Raw genomic sequence first — 17,422 nt, 5'->3', positions numbered from 1 at the left:
CCGGAAGTGATAGCTGGTATCATTGACGTTAATGTAACACCGAGCTTGTAGTTCTCCGCAGCCGTGAGAGGTGCCCCACCGTATCTGGCGTATCTTGAATATGGGTGCTTTGCTGGCCTCCTGTGGTCACAACAGCGAACTGCAACACATTAATCAGTAAAAAACAGCGTCACCACTAACTCATCCATTGCCATGCCATCGCCATAACATCTGCGGACTGGACTCCATGATTACGGGCAGGGCAGGGCACGTCTACAGGCCTACGCCACACATGCACAGACTTACAGATATGCTTTCACTGCCCTACCCCCATCCACCCGCCTGACAAGGGTCTGTGTGTCCAGCGCCCTCTGGCTGCAGGACCAGATGGCTGCGTGTCTGTGCTGGAAACTCAATCTCCCCATCCCCTCTCCCCTGGTTGCTATGATGTGGCTCATGTTGTAGAGTGTATTGATATGTGCTATAACTGCTGAGGTGTTTTTGTCCGCTCAGAGTGTACTCTAAAGGAGCACAGACGGGGGTTGTTCTTTTTTCTCCTCCCCTCTCCCATCCCTTGTATCCCTTTTTTCTTCTTTCCTTTGGCTACCATTCCTGTCCTGTCCTCCCCCACTTGTCATTTATTATTTGTATGGACAGACTGGTCTGCAATTTCGTTGTACTGTACTTGTAAAATATTGCTTTGGGTTGGTATGAAGTAATAAACTGGCTCGAGGCTTGGTGATCAACACAATGGATTGTCGATCAGAACAAGCATGGCACAAACACAGGGGATCCAATTGATTCTCATTTTTTGTAGCTGGTTGTTTTCTGGTGGAAAGGAGAAATAATAGAACAGCAGAATATAATCCACACAACTCAAACTTAAGTCAATTAACAATTGAACAGATTTTAATCTAAACAAATCTTAAGGAAATGGGGAATTAACATTTATATTTAAATTTACCTACTGAATATACTATGAGTGTGTGGAACAAAAAAGGGATAACTCACATCAAATACGCCGCTCAAACATTGGATGAGGGAGGGTGGGATGAGGCCAGCCAGCTCCTTTGTTCTCCTAAGGACAAAAGGCCTCACACAGGTGAGCTGGCTGCCTAAATAGACTGAAGGCTCCGCCCTCCCTTGATGGGAGGTGAAGGAGGCAGGGATTTTCTACAGCCGCCCCTCAAATATGTGGCTCATATTTGACTTGGAGGAAAATCCTCATTTTGGAGGAGAGTCTGGATCATCCGTGAACTTGGGGAGAGCTACTAGCCGGCTGACTGGACGCACATAGTCTTTCCTTTCACCACTATTTCGGCCACTCTGACTCTTCCATCCGAGCTCGGGGGAATCTTCTGAATTTTACCTATTGGCCTGAAGCACGGGGTAGTTTTGGTCCACAAACCATGACCACAGTATCCACAGTGAGATTTGGGTTTTCCACTTTCCATTTTTGTCGTGGTTGGAGTGTTGGCAGATAATATTTCAGGAAGCTTGCCCAGAAATGATCAGCAAGTACCTGGCTGTGACGCCACCTCCTTGTTCTCAAGATGTCAGGATGGGCATACATAACTTGGGAAGGGCTGCTTCAAGCCGCCCCATGAGGAGAAGATTGGGAGTGACTGGATTGGGGTCAGACACATCAGTGATAGTATCCAAGGGGCTTTGAGTTTAAGATTTCCTCACCTCTATAGCACAGTGCTCAACACTTCCTCAGTAACAACTTGGTCACCCAAGGTCACACGCAGAGCCGATTTAATTGCTCTCACCTCCCTTTCCCAAGTTCCTCCGAAGTGAGGAGCGTTTGGTGGATTTCTCCGGAAGCGAACTTTGTATTTGGCTAATTGATCCTGGAGGTCGGGTCAGTTGATCAAAGGCTAAACGGGGGGTGATTGCCTGAGTGACATGCGTCGGCCAGTGCCTTGCCCTTGGCTCCCTACACCAAACCTTGTGCGTCGTCGGACCGCAAGGGGGGAGTCATTGAGATAGTTCCCCTAACCTAACCCTAACCCTGAGATGTTGGTACCAGTCACAGTGTAAAAGTGGGAGTAAAGCAGATATTTACATGGGTAACCCCTGATGCACTTAGGGTCTCTCCTTTGATGACCTCAGAGGAGAGGGAGGGGGAGAAATGTCTACAAAAGGAGCAGTTGAATGTATTAGCAACAGAGAGAACTTTGCAAATGTTGTACTCACACTTCTGTCTCTCCTTGGCCAAGAATAAAAGTTCTCATTAATACTGATCGTGTTCTCAGTCTTTATCGAATTTCCACGACAGTATGCTCTGTGATACTCTTGTAACGATGTTCATATCGTCTTCTTAGCCTCATTTCTAGGAGGGTCTAAGGACAGAGGGTGTCATGCAAATTCATTTAATTATTACCCTGAAAAATGTCACCAAGGGGAAAATCTGTCTTGGACATGTCGATGTTTGGATATTCAGAGTTGATCAGCTGCTGTTCTGAACCAAATCTGAGCATTTATAAAATGCAAAAAAATAAAAAATAAAAAAAAAACTTAGACATGAGAAGCAAATTAGTCACAAAATTTTCCATAAACAGATTTATTATTGAATTAATAGTCCAACATCACAAGTAGCTGCAATTCAAAAGAAATGAAAAATCCATCAGTACACAAGGTTTAATTTTCTGTATGTCAGGTATTTTTAAACTTTATAAAAAATGAAATAAAATATTGACAAACCTCCTGCGTGCTTATTGGTCGAGAGCTGTCAATCATGACTCAAGATGATTATTCTACATGAACGACTGTTTATAACGTGAATCTGAGATACAGCTTTAATAATTATACATGGAATATATTTTAATCTGTTGTCAGTGACTGCTTTGCTTTGTTTAAACAGAAAACAAAAAACTGAATCACAAAGTCTGATTTTCTTTGTCTCGTTAACTTTGACTCATTTGTGGAAAAACATTTAGATTCAAATTAAAAGTCAAATTCTGCAGTCACACAGCCTCAAAGAAACCAGGCATGCTGGGGAAAAAGAAAACAAAAAAACAATGACAAACAACTCACTGAATTGACAAAAAGAAAAAAAAAAAAAACATCTGATAGGTTTGTTTCCTTCTCTTCCTCCTAACCCCCCTCCCCCCACACACTCCTTCTACCCCTCTCCTTCTCTACTTGTGTCCCTTGCTGGTCTTGAAGGACACCTGCAGGACTTTGTCTCCCAGTCGGTACCCGTTCAGGCTGTGGATTGCCATGGCGGCCTCCTCGTAGTTCGTCATGGTGACGAAGCCGAAGCCTTTGCACTTGTTGGTGTTAAAATCTCGGATCACTTTTACGTTGACAACGGCACCAAACGGTCCAAACATCTGCCACAGGATGGCCTCGTCTGCGTCCTGACCCAGATTATAGATGAAGATGCACCAACCAGTGGACGAGTTCCCCGACACGCTGCTGCCACCGCCCATGTGGTCGACACTCATTGGAGAAAACCTACAAAGCAGTAAGTATAATGAAAATGATAGCGCAGCCAATCAGATAGCCGCTTTCAGTAATCTGATTACTCCCCAGTCAGTTTACAGTAATCTGATTACAGGAACTGTCACATGACGGTGGTCATTCTGCCTCACATCCCAGTCACCAACACTTCTGAACGAAAGGTGAACATACCTGAACCTCTGGGCCTGGTGATGGACAGGTCCTCCAAAGCGTCGTGATTGGCCGTGATACATCTGTGACATCATCTGGGAGTTCCTGGCCTGGTTCGGGTTGGCAGCGAACTTGACTGTGATTGGCTCAGAGCTTCCGGGGGGTGTGTGTCCATTTAGGTGTTTGACAGCATCCTCTGCCTCAGACCTCTTATCGAACCGGATGAAGGCCACGCCCCGTGACAGACCTAGAAATCCAAGAACATTAAAGGTGAGGCATGTCAGAATAGAGGGGCTGTGATTGGTCACATGACTGTGCTTACTGTGTGTGTTACCGGAGGCCTGGTCCACCAGCACTCTGGAGTTGATGATGTGTCCGAAGCGAGTGAACATGTCCTCCAGGTCCTGCTGACTCAGCGTCCTCGGCAGCCCACTGATGTAAAGATTTGCATCTTTGATCATGTCCGAACTCGGCCGCGCAAACGAAACCTGTGGGGAGGAAACACGAAGTGTCTGAGAGAGCGTCATCACAGCCAGAAAGAATTCAAATAAATAAAAAACACTGAACAAAATAAAACATACAGTTACATCAGAGTTTAAAGAAAATCCAGGTTTGTTTTAAATGTTTAACAAACATCCAGAACTGTCCCAAAGAAAACAAACAAAAAGACAAAATAAAAGCATCCAAACAGGCTGAGGTCATTAGGCACTTTGTCAAAATAAAAGCATAAATTTAAGAAAATAAAAGTTCGGCACAGTGTCACACTGACCTGAAGGAAATCACAGATTCGGTGTCGACACGTGTCGATATTAAAAACAGGCAGAAACAACATGACAGCAGAGTTTTTAAAAATACCTTCATCCGTCAGACAGTTTGCAGGAAAGAGCGCCCTCTACTGTCCGGGGAACATAACACATCTATCAGTTGAGACAGGAAAATCAAAGAGCACCTTTTGCACATTACCTTGATAGTTTTAGACTGTAGCCTCAGGCCATTGAGGGTACTGATAGCCCTCTCTGCATCACTAGGGTTAACAAAGTTAACAAAGCCGTAACCTAAACTGTGGCCTAGAGAAACACAAAGGAAAACAACAAAATAAAATAACAAAACTGTCTGTGTTACAGGCGCCAACATTCTGGATATTCACAGAGTCAAACAACAAAACAGCACAAAACTTTAAAAAAATATCTTCTGAACAAATGGAAAAACAGACTTCAGCTTCTTTAAAAACTCAAAATTCAGAGTGAAACCTCCCATCCACCAATCAGAGAACTGCAGCCGGCTTCACAGTGACCAATTAAATTCATTCAAATAAACACGACAGGAGCACTCACTCTGACCTCAAACTGTGTAAGTGTAAAACCTGAACGTTTAAATCGAGTCCCTTTTCTCCATCTGTTCAGAACAGAAACCTTCAAGCAACCATTAAAAAACGTTACAGACATTTTCAACAAAAAAAAACAAAAAACAACAACAATTTCAAACATGGGTACATTTGTTAAATTCAGTTAAAATATTAAAAACAAACAGCTGATCTCAGGTCGTATGATTAATATTTTATCTAAAAAACAGTTTTAAAGAGTTAACTTCCTGTTTGATTACAAAATAAAATATTTATTAATCAATACTGATCATATCGCCAAACCACCATGTAATCAATAATCATCCTGCCAAACAGTCAGAAAAATTAAAATTACAGTGAAGAAAGAAAAATATTCAGTTCAGACTAAAAAAAAAAAAAAAAAAAAAAAAAAAAAAAAATCACAATTGTCTGAAAAAACAAAACAAAAAAACATTTGAGTCAATTCAAAACAAAAAATAAACAAAAATCAGCTGATGGCAGAAAAAAAAAAAAAAAAAAAAAAAAAAAAAAAAAAAAAAAAACTAAAAACTTTTTGAAAAAAACTTTAAAATAAAAAAACAGCTGCTGGAGAGAGTACACAGGAAATACTACAGACAGTACTACTTACTGATAATACAAGTACTGATAAGTTGTCACAACAGCAGAATTTAAACTTTGATTAAAAATCCATACTCGATACTTCGTTTGACACCACGACAAAGAAAATCCACCAAACTTTGTTTTTCTTTAAATAAATTAACGAGTGTTCAGTTAACGGACGTCGAGCGGCGAGGGTATCAAAGAAAGTATCAAAGTATCTATATCAATTTTGTTAACCTGAACTTGTACTGCAGCTAGGATTACTACTATTACTACAAAGCTGTACTATGAAGTAAACTTTTAGCTTGCAGTATTAGTACTGTAGTTACAGAACCTGTGCTTCACAGTAGTACTCAGAGTACTTACTATACCTCAGTACTACTGTCGTATTTGTATAGTCTAAGTAACTTTTTACAAAAAAGTTGTACTAAAATACTAGTACTGCAGTAGTACTTAGGCCTGTTGCTCAATAGTACTGCAATAGTACTTAGCAGTATTTTAGAACTTTCACCTGCAGCGTTCGCAGCTTGGAGTATTCAAGTCCTGCTGTGGTGGAGGTTTGCCGTTGCAGTACAAGTATTCAGGGGTATGCAGTAGTAATGCAGTAGTACTGCAGTATTACTGCAGGAGGAGTTACCTGCCACTTTGTCCCGGATGAGTTTGGCGGACTCGACGTCGCCAACGCTGCTGAAAAGACTCCGCAGCTCATCTTGGCTCATGCTCTGCGGCAGGTAGTTCACGATCAGGTTGGTCCGGGCGTCTTCGTCCTCCATCATCTGCTCGCTGTATCCGTTATCGTACAGCTCCTGAGGTCACACACACACACACACACACACACACACACACACACACACCGTTATGACATCATCATTAACATTCAATCATTCAGCTGACGCTCTGACCCAAACAATCAGTGCAGCAGTAACAGCTGTGACAATTCTGAGGACCTCACCAACACACCTGAGGTTCCACAATGCAACTCAAACAAACAGCAGCAGTCACCTTTACAGCAGGTCCTTTGGCGGCGTGTTGACCATCTCTGACATCGTTCTGAGACGTCTGAACCTCACACACCTGAGACACAATAATCAATACGGTGATCAGTTACTGATCTGTGGTCAGCTGCTGCTCTGATCAGGAAGTTGCCGATGACTCACCTTCAGGTACCTGATGTGTCCTCGTCTTAACGCCATGGAGACGCCGCAGGTGGTTCACTGAAAGAAACCAGCTTCATGTTACTGACTGATATATTGATCTGTGATCAGCTCTTAGTGACGTCACTAGGCTACCTATAATCTGTCCGTGTGTGTGTGTGTGTGTGTGTGTGTGTGTGTGTGTGTGTGTATGTCGTTAACACACAAATAAAATCAACACGAGGCCTCTGAACCGGGACAGGTAGGTCTGAACCGGGTCTGATCCGGGACAGGTAGGTCTGATCCCGCGGTCGTTCAGTATAAAACGTGCTGACTCCTGCGAACAGCTCACCTGTGCCAGGTGAGCTGTTCTTTGTGAACCGCGCTGTGACGTCGAGCTAAAGTGAAGCTAATCCACATGTTAGCACCGCGCGCACAAAGAGGCTAACGTGAGGCGGCTAACGGCAGAGCTAACGCTGCTACCACACGTCACGGTTCTTACCTGTGAACGTGGCGGGCAGGTGACGGACAGTCTGGACTGTTATATCGACCCGTGGACGGATGTTGTGACGCGAAGCCTCCTAAAAACAGCTGATGAGCTCGAGCTGTGAAGCACTAACCCTAACCCTAACACAAAGGAGGAGACCGCACGCGGAGTCACGGGAAGTATCGCGAGATCTGCCTCTTCTTCGTGCTCGGAGGTCTGACTGGTTACAGCGCCACCTGCAGGACTCACCTGCTCAGCTGACGAGAAGAAGAAGAAGAGATTAAACTTTATTTATCACACAAACAGGAAAATTCACTAATTACAGCAGCAGAGCGTGATGCACACACAGTTACAGTATATACACAATAAAACCAAAGAAGAAAACAACCTGCAAAAACAAGGGCCGAAGGTTAAAGTGATATAAATTACAATGTACACTGTGTAAGCGGAATGGAAAGTACAGATAAAAAGAATAAACATACAAATAAAGATAAAGATAAAGATACAGCCACGGTGAGACAGGAACTACGACATGATCAGGTGGGGCAGGTGTAGAGCCTGACGACGACGACGAAGAAGAAGAAGAAGAAGAAGAAGAAGAGATACTGTATTCATTATTTTTCCACTCAGTTTTATTATTTACACACACACACACACACTCACTCTCTCTCTCCCCCTCTCTCTCTCTCTCTCTCTCACACACACACACACGCACACACTCTCTCACGCACACACTCTATCACACACACACACACACTCTCTCTCACACACTCTCTCACACACACTCTCACACACACTCTCTCACACACACACACACACTCTCACACACACACTCTCTCTCACACACACACTCTCTCTCTCTCACACGCACACACACTCTCTCACACACTCTCTCACACACACACTCTCTCTCTCTCACACACATTCTCACACACATTCTCACACACACTCTCTCTCTCTCACACACACTCTCTCTCTCTCACACACACTCTCACACACATTCTCACACACTCTCTCTCACACACACTCTCTCTCTCTCTCACACGCACACACACTCTCTCACACACACTCTCACACTCTCTCTCACACACACACTCTCTCTCTCTCACACGCACACACACTCTCTCACACACTCTCTCACACACATTCTCACACACACACACACACTCTCTCACACACATTCTCACACACACACACACACACACACTCTCACAGACACACACACTCTGCACCCTCCGGTTGCCAAGCCAACATTTATAATAATTATTAATTTTTTATAATTGGGATTTCATTACTCTTAAGATCAAACTGCTATGACGTCATTTTATGTGGAGACGGGTGGAGAGCTAACTGACCCAGTTATGACGTCATTCCGTGTTTTTATGGTCATATATTTTGCGATGACCCGCATTGGGTATGTGACGTCACGGGGTCACTTCCGCTGCGGAAGCCGCTGCTCCATGTAAACAAAGCGGAGTTAGCAGGTGGAGAGCGGCTCCGTGCTGAAACGAAGAAAATACACCCGAAACGAACCGAACCGGACCGGAGCCGACAGGCTGTGACATGGAGCCCCTCTGCGACTGAACCGGAACCAGCAACATGTCCATGGAAGACCCGTTCTTCGTCGTCAAGGGGTCAGAACCGTTCATGCTAACACGGCCGTGCTAACGAGGAGCTAACAGCCAGCTAATCGATCACTGAGGTCACAGTGACGTCATGCTGTTAATAATAACTGAGGTCACGGTGACGTCATGCTGTTAATAATAACTGAGGTCACGGTGACGTCATGCTGTTAAGTTTAAGCAGCTAACGATGCTAACTGAGTTAGCACGAGTCTGAGTCACCGTCATGACGTCACCGTTAATTTATCTGTTGCACTGTGATCACGTGACTCCAGCCCATTAACGACGTCATTAAATGTTTAATTGTATGACATCAAATGAGTTCACATGATTAATACGACATGTACTAATACTACTACAGTACTTGTACTGGTTCATACTGGTCCAGTCTAGACTGTACTGGTTCATACTGGTCCAGTCTAGACTACTGGTTCATACTGGTCCAGTCTAGACTGTTCTGGTTCATACTGGTCCAGTCTAGACTGTACTCGTTCATACTGGACTGGTCCAGTCTAGACTGTACTCGTATACTGGACTGGTCCAGTCTAGACTCTACTGGTTCATACTGGTCCAGTCTAGACTGTACTGGTTCATACTGGTCCATACTGGTCCAGTCTAGACTGTACTGGTTCATTCTGTAATGGGATTGAATGGTCGTGATGATTTGTGTGTTTGTTTGTGAACAGGGAGGTGCAGAAGGCCGTGAACGCAGCACAGAGCCTCCATCACAGATGGAGCGAGCTGCTGCAGGAGGGGGGCGGAGCCTCCAAGGAAGAAATGGACTGGACGACCAATGAGCTCAGGAACAGTCTGCGCTCCATCGAGTGGGACCTGGAAGACCTCGACGAGACCATTAATATCCTCCAAACAATGACAGTGTGTTTTTACTCTCTGTACAGTCAGTGAACGCATCATGGAGTTCAGGGGTTTGAAGTGTGAACATTTAAAGATAAACATGTTTCTTAACGGTCAGTGAACGCATCGTTGAGTCCAATCCAAAGAAGTTTAACTTGGACGCAGCCGAGCTGTCGAAGAGGAAAGCCTTCATCACCAGCACCAGACAGACTGTCAAGGTACGCTCCAACTCTAACAGCAGGTAAAACTAAACTCACTTGTCTGTCTGTCTGTATCCACAACTGGATAGTGTCTGCAGGGTTGTTTCCTTTCACTCTGATTCTGCAGGTAATGCCCACACCTGCAGATTTTATGTGTTTAGAAAGACTCAACATTATTACTGAATAGATTAGAAGTGATTTGATTGGCTGAGAAGGATCTGAAGATTGATTGATCTGATTGGTTGCTGACTGACTGACTTTTTCTTGAAGGAAATGAAAGAGCAGATGTCAAGTCCAGCTGCTGCCTCGGTGGACAGAAAGAACAAGCAGGTAACTGCACACGTTCAGACTGATGATCAATATTCTGAAATGAATAAATTAACTTTAAAAAACGATATTCGATACAAAACACAGTACGATCTGTTTTTCTGCCCTCTGCACTGCATGACAGTCATAACATCAGTTTAACAACTTAGAAATTAAATGTTGTTTAAGTATGAAGTGAGCAAATATTTAGACTACAACTGTGTGGCAGTGATGGCAGAGAAAAAGCAGAACAGGTACCATGTCACTAATAAGAATAACTGCAGCCTGTAGAACATTTAAGATTATTATCTCACCATCAGTATGATGCCAGAGAGGTGTTTGTTTTGTATTAAATAAAATAATGCCCCCTCAATCCAGGTGCATAAAAAACTTTATACATTGACCCCAGGGTTAGTTTATCATAAGGTCTCGCCTACAAAGTTGTCTCCGGTACTGCACCTACCTACCTGAACAGGTATATGTTACCTCATGACCGCTGCCTGGCTCTGCCACCTGTTCGCTCAAAGCAATCAAAACTGTTCTTGTCTGTTGTTCCCCGTTGGTGGAACGTCCTACCAGTTCCTACCAGATCAGGGGTGTCCCTCTCTACCTTAAAAAAAAAACTCCTGAAGACCTCCAGCTCTTCAGAGAGGACCTCCTCTGCAACACTACCAACAACTGGACATGAGAAAGTTTCCCCTTTAGGAATTGTCATAGTAGCTGCCGCTCATGTAAAATGTGTGCTGTTGTGATATCCAGGCTCTGCTCGGCGAGCGCGGTGCTCAGGGTCCGATCTGGCAGCCTGGTGCTGATAAATACAACCGACTGGATCATCAGCTGCAGAATGCCAACTCTCAGTTCATAGAGGAGCAGCAGGTCCAGCAGCAGGTAAGTCATATCTGACCAAAATAGCCAGTAGCAGAGCTCTGGTGTATGAAACTGTTTTGATCGTGTAATATAAAAAGAAAAATTCTGTCATGGCGGATTGAAATGAAGCATTTGATATGTGTTTGTATCAGCTGATAGCAGAACAGCAGGATGAACAGCTGGAGCTCGTGTCAGGAACAATTGGAGTCCTGAAGAACATGTCAGAGAGGATCGGCATGGAGCTGGACGAACAGGCCGTGTAAGTCACCTTTTTCAACACACACACACACATACAAACTACTCACAAAAAGTTTGGGATATTTCGGATTCAATTTCAGAGTGCACCTAAAATACACTCTAACCTTTACAGGTGAACGTAATTTGACCTTCTCTAAACTTTTGAATGCAGCTGTTCAATGTCTCAGTACTTATTGCAGAACATGCTGTTCTCTAACAAACAAGTGTGTGATCCATGAAGTCCATTTAGTTTCAGTACATTGTTTGAGATGAAGAAATTACCATTGCATGCTTCAACTTAAATATCCTACTTCCGTGATATAATATCACTGTAGCAGGAACATTTTACATTTTACATAAATTTCACCCGAAAGTCAAATACAGTGGTCCCTCGTTTATCGCGGGGATACGTTCTAAAAATAACCGGCAATAAACAAATTCCGCGAAGAGAGTTTTACAATTATTATACATGTTCTAAGGCCGTAAAACCCCTAACCACACACTTTTATACAGCTTTTTACACGCATTTTGTACAGTACTCCCTTAGTTAATCAGGACGCAGAACACATGTGCGGTTCTCCCTTAGTCAATTTAGGACGCAGAACACAATGCGCGTTCATACTGTACAGTACAAAAAAATGCATGCAAAATTACACTAAAAAAATCAGCGAAACAGCGAGTCCGCGAAAAGTGAACCACGATATAGCGAGGGACGACTGTATCCCAAACGTCTTGTGAGTAGTGTGTATTATCAGTGAAAATGCTCTACGTGTCAAATTTCTTTTTAAGAGCTGAGGGTTAGTCACAAGACAAGACATGTCACACATCTCGAGACTGTTCAGTTATCTGTCTGATGTCACTCCTTTTGTTGCGGTTTTTCTCAGTGGAGAATATCAAATATCTGAATGAAAGCAAAACGTCTAAATGGAGACAAATATTTTTGCATATTCTGAACTTTGAATCAAGTTTTCAACTCAACGTTGAACAGGCTTGTTCTCACTAACATCGCTTCATTCAGTCTTGCTCACTCATTGAGGAGGAGGAGCAGTTTTGTATCAGATCAGATGATCAGGAACTGGCCCGTCCTATGGAGGCCCAAAACAGAGCCAGTAAAAACAGGACCTGGTTGGGTTCGGCTTAACCCTGGTTGGGTTTGGCTTAACCCCGGTTGAGATGGCCTGACCTGATGATCATTGTGTTTTTCCTTCAGGATGTTGGACGACTTTGGTCATGAGATGGACAACACCCAGTCCAGATTGGACAACGTCATGAAGAAACTGGCTAAAGTGTCTCACATGACAAGCGGTAATCTGCCGGGCAACACATGATGTCACTCTCAGTGTTTGTAGTGACAGAAATAAAACCACAGAAGTAGAAAAGAAATCCTGAGCTGAGCCCTCAGTATTGATCAGGTATCAGAAACAATAATTAGTATTCACCTGCATTAAAGTCAGTTCTAATTACTCAAATTAGGATTACTTATTGATCATCATAGTTAGTAATAATCAGTTATTGATCCTTAGAGTTAGTAATAATCAGTTATTAATCATTATAGTTAGTAATAATCAGTTATTAATCGTTATAGTTAGTAATAATCAGAGTAATTGATCGTTGTAGTTAGTAGTAATCCGTTATTGATAGTTATAGTAATAATTGAGTTCAATTTTATTTCTATAGCTCCAGATCATAACTTTAGTTATCTCATGACACTTTTCATACAGAGCAGGTACTCTTTATAATATTATTTACAGAGTTAATAGTTGGTCACTCTTTATCCTCCACAGATCGCCGTCAGTGGTGTGCTATTGGCGTGTTGCTTGCCATCCTCTTTGTCGTCATCCTCCTCTTCTTCATCCTCTGATTGATGCTTCCTCCTGTCAGCACAGAACTTGTCTTGCTGCTGGACTCTGCTGACCTCTCCTGGACTCTCCTAGACTCTACTGGACTCTGCTGACCTCTCCTGGACTCTCCTAGACTCTACTTGACTCTGCTGACCTCTCCTGGACTCTCCTTGACTCTGCTGACCTCTCCTGGAGTCTGATCAGACCATTTAAGTCCTGATCTCGGGGCAGCTGGACTGATCATGTGTAGGACGGTAATGAGTGCTGTGAAGCATTCTGGGACTTGATGTTAAAATCCATCATGTAAAGATCTACACCTGACGACAGGTAACACATCTGAGCTGTCAGGGACCAATCAGACACCATTAGTCCACCTTAAAACAGTTCACCTTAAACCAGTGTTGTACAAAAGCAGTATTTAATGTAGGTTAACCTCAACACAAAGGTTGCTTTCACTTTAACTCCAGCTCAGTTCTGTGATGTTTGAGTTAATTTCAACTTGTTCTTGTTTAATCAGCGTGACACAAAAAACACTTTTTAAAAATCAAATAATCTGGAAAACCAAAAGCTTTTTGGTCAGTTTTGAATCGGGTCTCTGCAGGACTCTACTGGACCCTAATATCATAGACAGACTTAACTGGAACACACTATGTATAGATTCAAATTTAGCTAGACTAGACTAGACTAGACTGGACTGGACTGGATCGGATCCCTCTGAGTGGGACTTAAAAGGCACTTTGGTTCTTTGAGTGTTTGACTGTTAAAATCATTGCAGAGGTCAAAGGTCAAACCAGGTGGAAACATGTTTGATGTGTTTTAAAGATTTATGTTTGTGTTTGTTTGGATGTTTTATTTAAAGGGCTTAAAATAACCAGTTCAACGCCTCTTTAAACCCAGTTTAAGTTTGAGTTTGACTTCACTCCATTTACCTCTTGTTTACTCCAGTTAAACTCAAGTTTAATCCCAGTTTAACTCCTTTTAAACTCTTAACTATACTTGAATGCAACTTTTAACCACAGTTTGGCTCCAGTATAATTTCAAATTAAGATATTTCTTCTAACGTCATCGTTTCTCCATTTTAATCTCAACTTTACATCACTTTACTTCGGGTTTAATCCTGGTTGTTTAGTCTGAGGTTGACGCTTGTTGATGAACATAATCTCTGAAAAAAAAGAACACTAAAACTTCCTGTTTGTGGATTTGTTTGTTGTTTTTAATGTTTTTCATGTTTTGGTTAGTTTCTCTAACACTTTATTTTTTGTTTCGTTTATCGATCAGTTTACTGATCAGTGGACCTTTCTACTGTTAAACTGTCATTAACTCAAACAGTGCACTTCCTGCTGCTGCTTCATAATAATAGCCTTTCTTCAGTGACCCTTTGGAAGGGTTTTAATGTGAAGCAGCAGCAGGAACTGTAGTCCTGGAGGTCAGCCAGTCAGGTAACTGCCTGTTAAAAATTAGTGGAAATCAGGTCACAGGTAAGACAAAGCAGCTAATCACATCGTCCACACCATCAGGTTTACGGTACGCATGACGGTAAAATTTTCACATCTTTGGTGATGAAATGTTAAAAGTTAAACTATTTCCTGTTGCTGCTGAAATGAAATAAAACCACAGTGTTTAGAAATCTGAATGATGGATATACGACAATCAATTAAATGCAGTAATCAGTACATACATTTTACTATTTAATCTGTTTATTCTTTTGAAGTAACATGACGTCAGATTGTTGTGATTTGTTGCCACAGTTTCAGAGTGTAATCCCACTGTGGTAATTATGTTCAGCTGTACTCGAGTATTTACATTTACTTCTGATCAAAAACTAGCGAGTCGACAACTTGGCTAACAGCCAAACATCAGCCAGGTCCCCAGCAGCAGCTGATATCACTGACTCGTCCAGCAGCAGTCAGCCCAGCTCAGCGTCTGTCTTTCAGCCTTTTATTTCACCAAGCTCTCACCAACCACTAAAAGTCAGTCCCACATTTACTCTTGTCCGGCGGCTTCTTGCTCGCTCACTCTCATTCCCCTGTGCCCAGGGCCTGTAAACCTCCTCTTCTTCTTCCCGGTGGTCTGTCTATATTACAAACACTAACACTCCCCAGGTGCTCGGAGTTCACAGTCTGGGCAGCCCTGCTACCAACCCGAGCTAACGAGCTAACAGCAGCTACAGCTGTCAGCAGTTTACTTCACTGTCCATCATAAACTCTGTAAATCACAGAGAGTTGAGGCGGAGCAGCCGGAGGACATCAGAGGGAAAACCAGAAAACATTTCCTCCATAAAATATGATCCAGTTTCACCAGAATCAGTGAAATAGTTGGTGCTGTGTGACTTAGTGCCGTAAAGCGTTACATACTTCTCCCAACCCGGAGCCCAAAGTTACATAGTGTGAGAACAGACGTACGAATGACAGAGACACCGTTCAGCTGATCACAGGTCAGAATGCATCAGCAGGAGTTAAACTCTGTTAGTTTATGATGGACAGGAACAGGAAGTTATAGTTTAAAATGTTTATTCTGTCGACATGTTTTAACCTTTACCAACCAACATGGAGCCCTAAAATAATGCTGTAATGACAGTAACGTTATTGATAATACTGATAACCACTCTGTATTTTGTTGAACATGAATCAGACCAGCAGAACAGATCAATGACTGAATCACAGCTGACTGAAGACCATGAACGTGTTGATTTAGTTAGTCTGTTATTGTGTATTGATGCTGAATGAAAAATTGTTTTTTTAATTTAATTTTTGACATGGCTGTTGAGTGAAGTTTTTGTCTGCAGGTGAATTTATTTCAATAAACTGATTCAGAAAATAAAACCTGTTTTTATGTTATAAAATAACATTAATAATATATATATATATATAGATATATATATATATATATATAGTGTGTGTGTGTGTGTGTGTGGTGTGTGTGTGTGTATATTATATAATATATATATATAATATATATAGTATATATTATATATGTGATATATGCTCCACATGTTCTGGTCTGAATTGGGTCACCTGCCCAGAGGAAGGTCTGTCGACAAAGTATTTTGTAGTAGAAGTTGTAGTATTTCCAGGCTACTGTAGTATTTACAGCAGTATCTGTAGTATTTTGGGGGCGTCTGTGGCTGAGGAGGTGGAGCAGGTCATTCACTAATCAGAATTGGTGGTTTGATCCCCAGCTCCTCCAGTCTGCATGTTGAAGTGTCCTGGGGCAAGATACTTAACCCCAAAAGGCTCCTGAAGGCGTGAACCATTGGTGTGTGAATGTGATGAATGGTTAGCTCCTTAAATCGATGAGCAATTGGCACCTTGCATGGCAGCTAATGCCATCAGTGTATGAATGTGTGAATGAGATATGTAGTGTAAAAGCACTTTGAGTGGTCAGAAGACTAGAAAGTCGATATACAAGTACAACCATTTACCATTTATTTGGAGTAGTATTTGCAGTACTAACTGCAGTATCTGTAGTATTTACAGCAGTATATGTAGCATTTCCAGTAGTACGATCTTTCTTCTGCTCCAACAAAAACTCTGAACTGATGAGGACTCCTTAACTGAAACAAGGGTGACCCCTGGAGGACAGACAGAAAACACAGGTCAGAGGAGAGGATCAACAGTGCCCCCTCTGGACAGTGGAAAACAGCAGCAGCTAAACTCTGCAGCTGGTGATGATGAAGTTTAAAGAATTGATGACCTCACCACACTGAGCGAATGAACAGATGTGTGTTTTTCAGTTTGCCAGAGGGCATCCTGAACATGAGGGGTGGGGGTCAGGGTCTGAGGGGCAGGGTCGCGGGACTGGGGCGGTCAAGGCTGCCGGTTCGATTCCTGCTCAGTTTGACACCGGAGAAAAGACGTCCAGAGAAAGACGAGGAGATTCATTTCTTCTGATGAAGGAAACAGACCATCCATCATCACATCAGAAAACTCATGGAGCAGCACTGAACCAGTTCTGATCATGGAGCTGTGATGGGGCTACATTTAATGCATCTGTGTCACATTCAGCTGCTGTTCTCAAGTCAGTTTATCAACAACAACCACGAATGTGTTGGGCTGGTCCAAAAGAACGTGAACCAGGAATACCGAGAACAAACAGGAGAGACACGACTGGTAAAAAAACGTCTCACTGTGAAATGATGTGAAAACATTATGACTTCAGATTTAACTGAAACTTTGAATGTTAAACTGATAAATGAGATTGAACATTTGAACTGGAAAAAAAAGTTCAGTCATTACATCACAGGGTCATGCTCTGACATCACAGGGGTTTTGTCCGCTTTGTTCATCAGCGCTCTTCTAACAAGCATCTGTGAACTGACGGTCTTGGCTGTAAAAA

General features: G+C 42.6%; 2 protein-coding genes across 3 annotated transcripts; one reads left to right on the top strand and one right to left on the bottom strand.

The window, feature by feature from the left end:
• Positions 1-2,517: 2,517 nt before the first annotated feature.
• LOC104936604 (ELAV-like protein 1) lies at positions 2,518-7,384 on the bottom strand. Of its 2 annotated transcripts, none has more exons than XM_010752666.3 (8): positions 7,175-7,384; positions 6,697-6,753; positions 6,542-6,613; positions 6,177-6,345; positions 4,561-4,664; positions 3,920-4,085; positions 3,619-3,844; positions 2,518-3,441 (listed from the first exon to the last, which is right to left on the bottom strand). In XM_010752666.3, the coding sequence occupies exons 2-8, from the start codon at positions 6,730-6,732 to the stop codon at positions 3,123-3,125; spliced, it is 1,092 nt and encodes a 363-aa protein (XP_010750968.1). In that variant the 5' UTR covers positions 6,733-6,753; positions 7,175-7,384; the 3' UTR covers positions 2,518-3,122. The 2 variants fall into 2 exon arrangements, with proteins under 2 accessions (XP_010750968.1, XP_010750969.1); XM_010752667.3 differs by having other exon boundaries at positions 3,932-4,085; positions 7,175-7,378.
• Positions 7,385-8,448: 1,064 nt separating this feature from the next.
• stx6 (syntaxin 6) lies at positions 8,449-14,790 on the top strand. The gene is made up of 8 exons (XM_010752668.3): positions 8,449-8,793; positions 9,468-9,637; positions 9,760-9,854; positions 10,107-10,166; positions 10,902-11,030; positions 11,162-11,268; positions 12,457-12,551; positions 13,031-14,790. Exons 1-8 carry the CDS (start codon positions 8,759-8,761, stop codon positions 13,105-13,107), a joined length of 768 nt encoding a protein of 255 aa, XP_010750970.1. The 5' UTR covers positions 8,449-8,758; the 3' UTR covers positions 13,108-14,790.
• The last annotated feature ends 2,632 nt before the right edge of the window (positions 14,791-17,422 follow it).

Source organism: Larimichthys crocea, chromosome XIV (assembly GCF_000972845.2).
Source record: "Larimichthys crocea isolate SSNF chromosome XIV, L_crocea_2.0, whole genome shotgun sequence".
NCBI lineage: Eukaryota > Metazoa > Chordata > Actinopteri > Sciaenidae > Larimichthys > Larimichthys crocea.
The sequence above is the reverse complement of the archived record's forward strand: the minus strand, read 5'-3'. Positions and strand labels throughout refer to the sequence as shown.

Bases quoted from the DNA above. Each gene is read 5' to 3' on its own strand.
- LOC104936604 (XM_010752666.3), bottom strand. From the start codon at position 6,732: ATGGCGTTAAGACGAGGACACATCAGGTACCTGAAG. The intron at 6,614-6,696 runs GTGAGTCATCGG...ATTGTGTCTCAG, and splicing joins GACACATCAGGTACCTGAAG to GTGTGTGAGGTTCAGACGTC. The intron at 3,845-3,919 runs GTAAGCACAGTC...TTGGATTTCTAG, and splicing joins GGCCTCCGGTAACACACACA to GTCTGTCACGGGGCGTGGCC.
- stx6 (XM_010752668.3), top strand. From the start codon at position 8,759: ATGTCCATGGAAGACCCGTTCTTCGTCGTCAAGGG. The intron at 8,794-9,467 runs GTCAGAACCGTT...GTTTGTGAACAG, and splicing joins CCGTTCTTCGTCGTCAAGGG to GGAGGTGCAGAAGGCCGTGA. The intron at 10,167-10,901 runs GTAACTGCACAC...TGTGATATCCAG, and splicing joins TGGACAGAAAGAACAAGCAG to GCTCTGCTCGGCGAGCGCGG.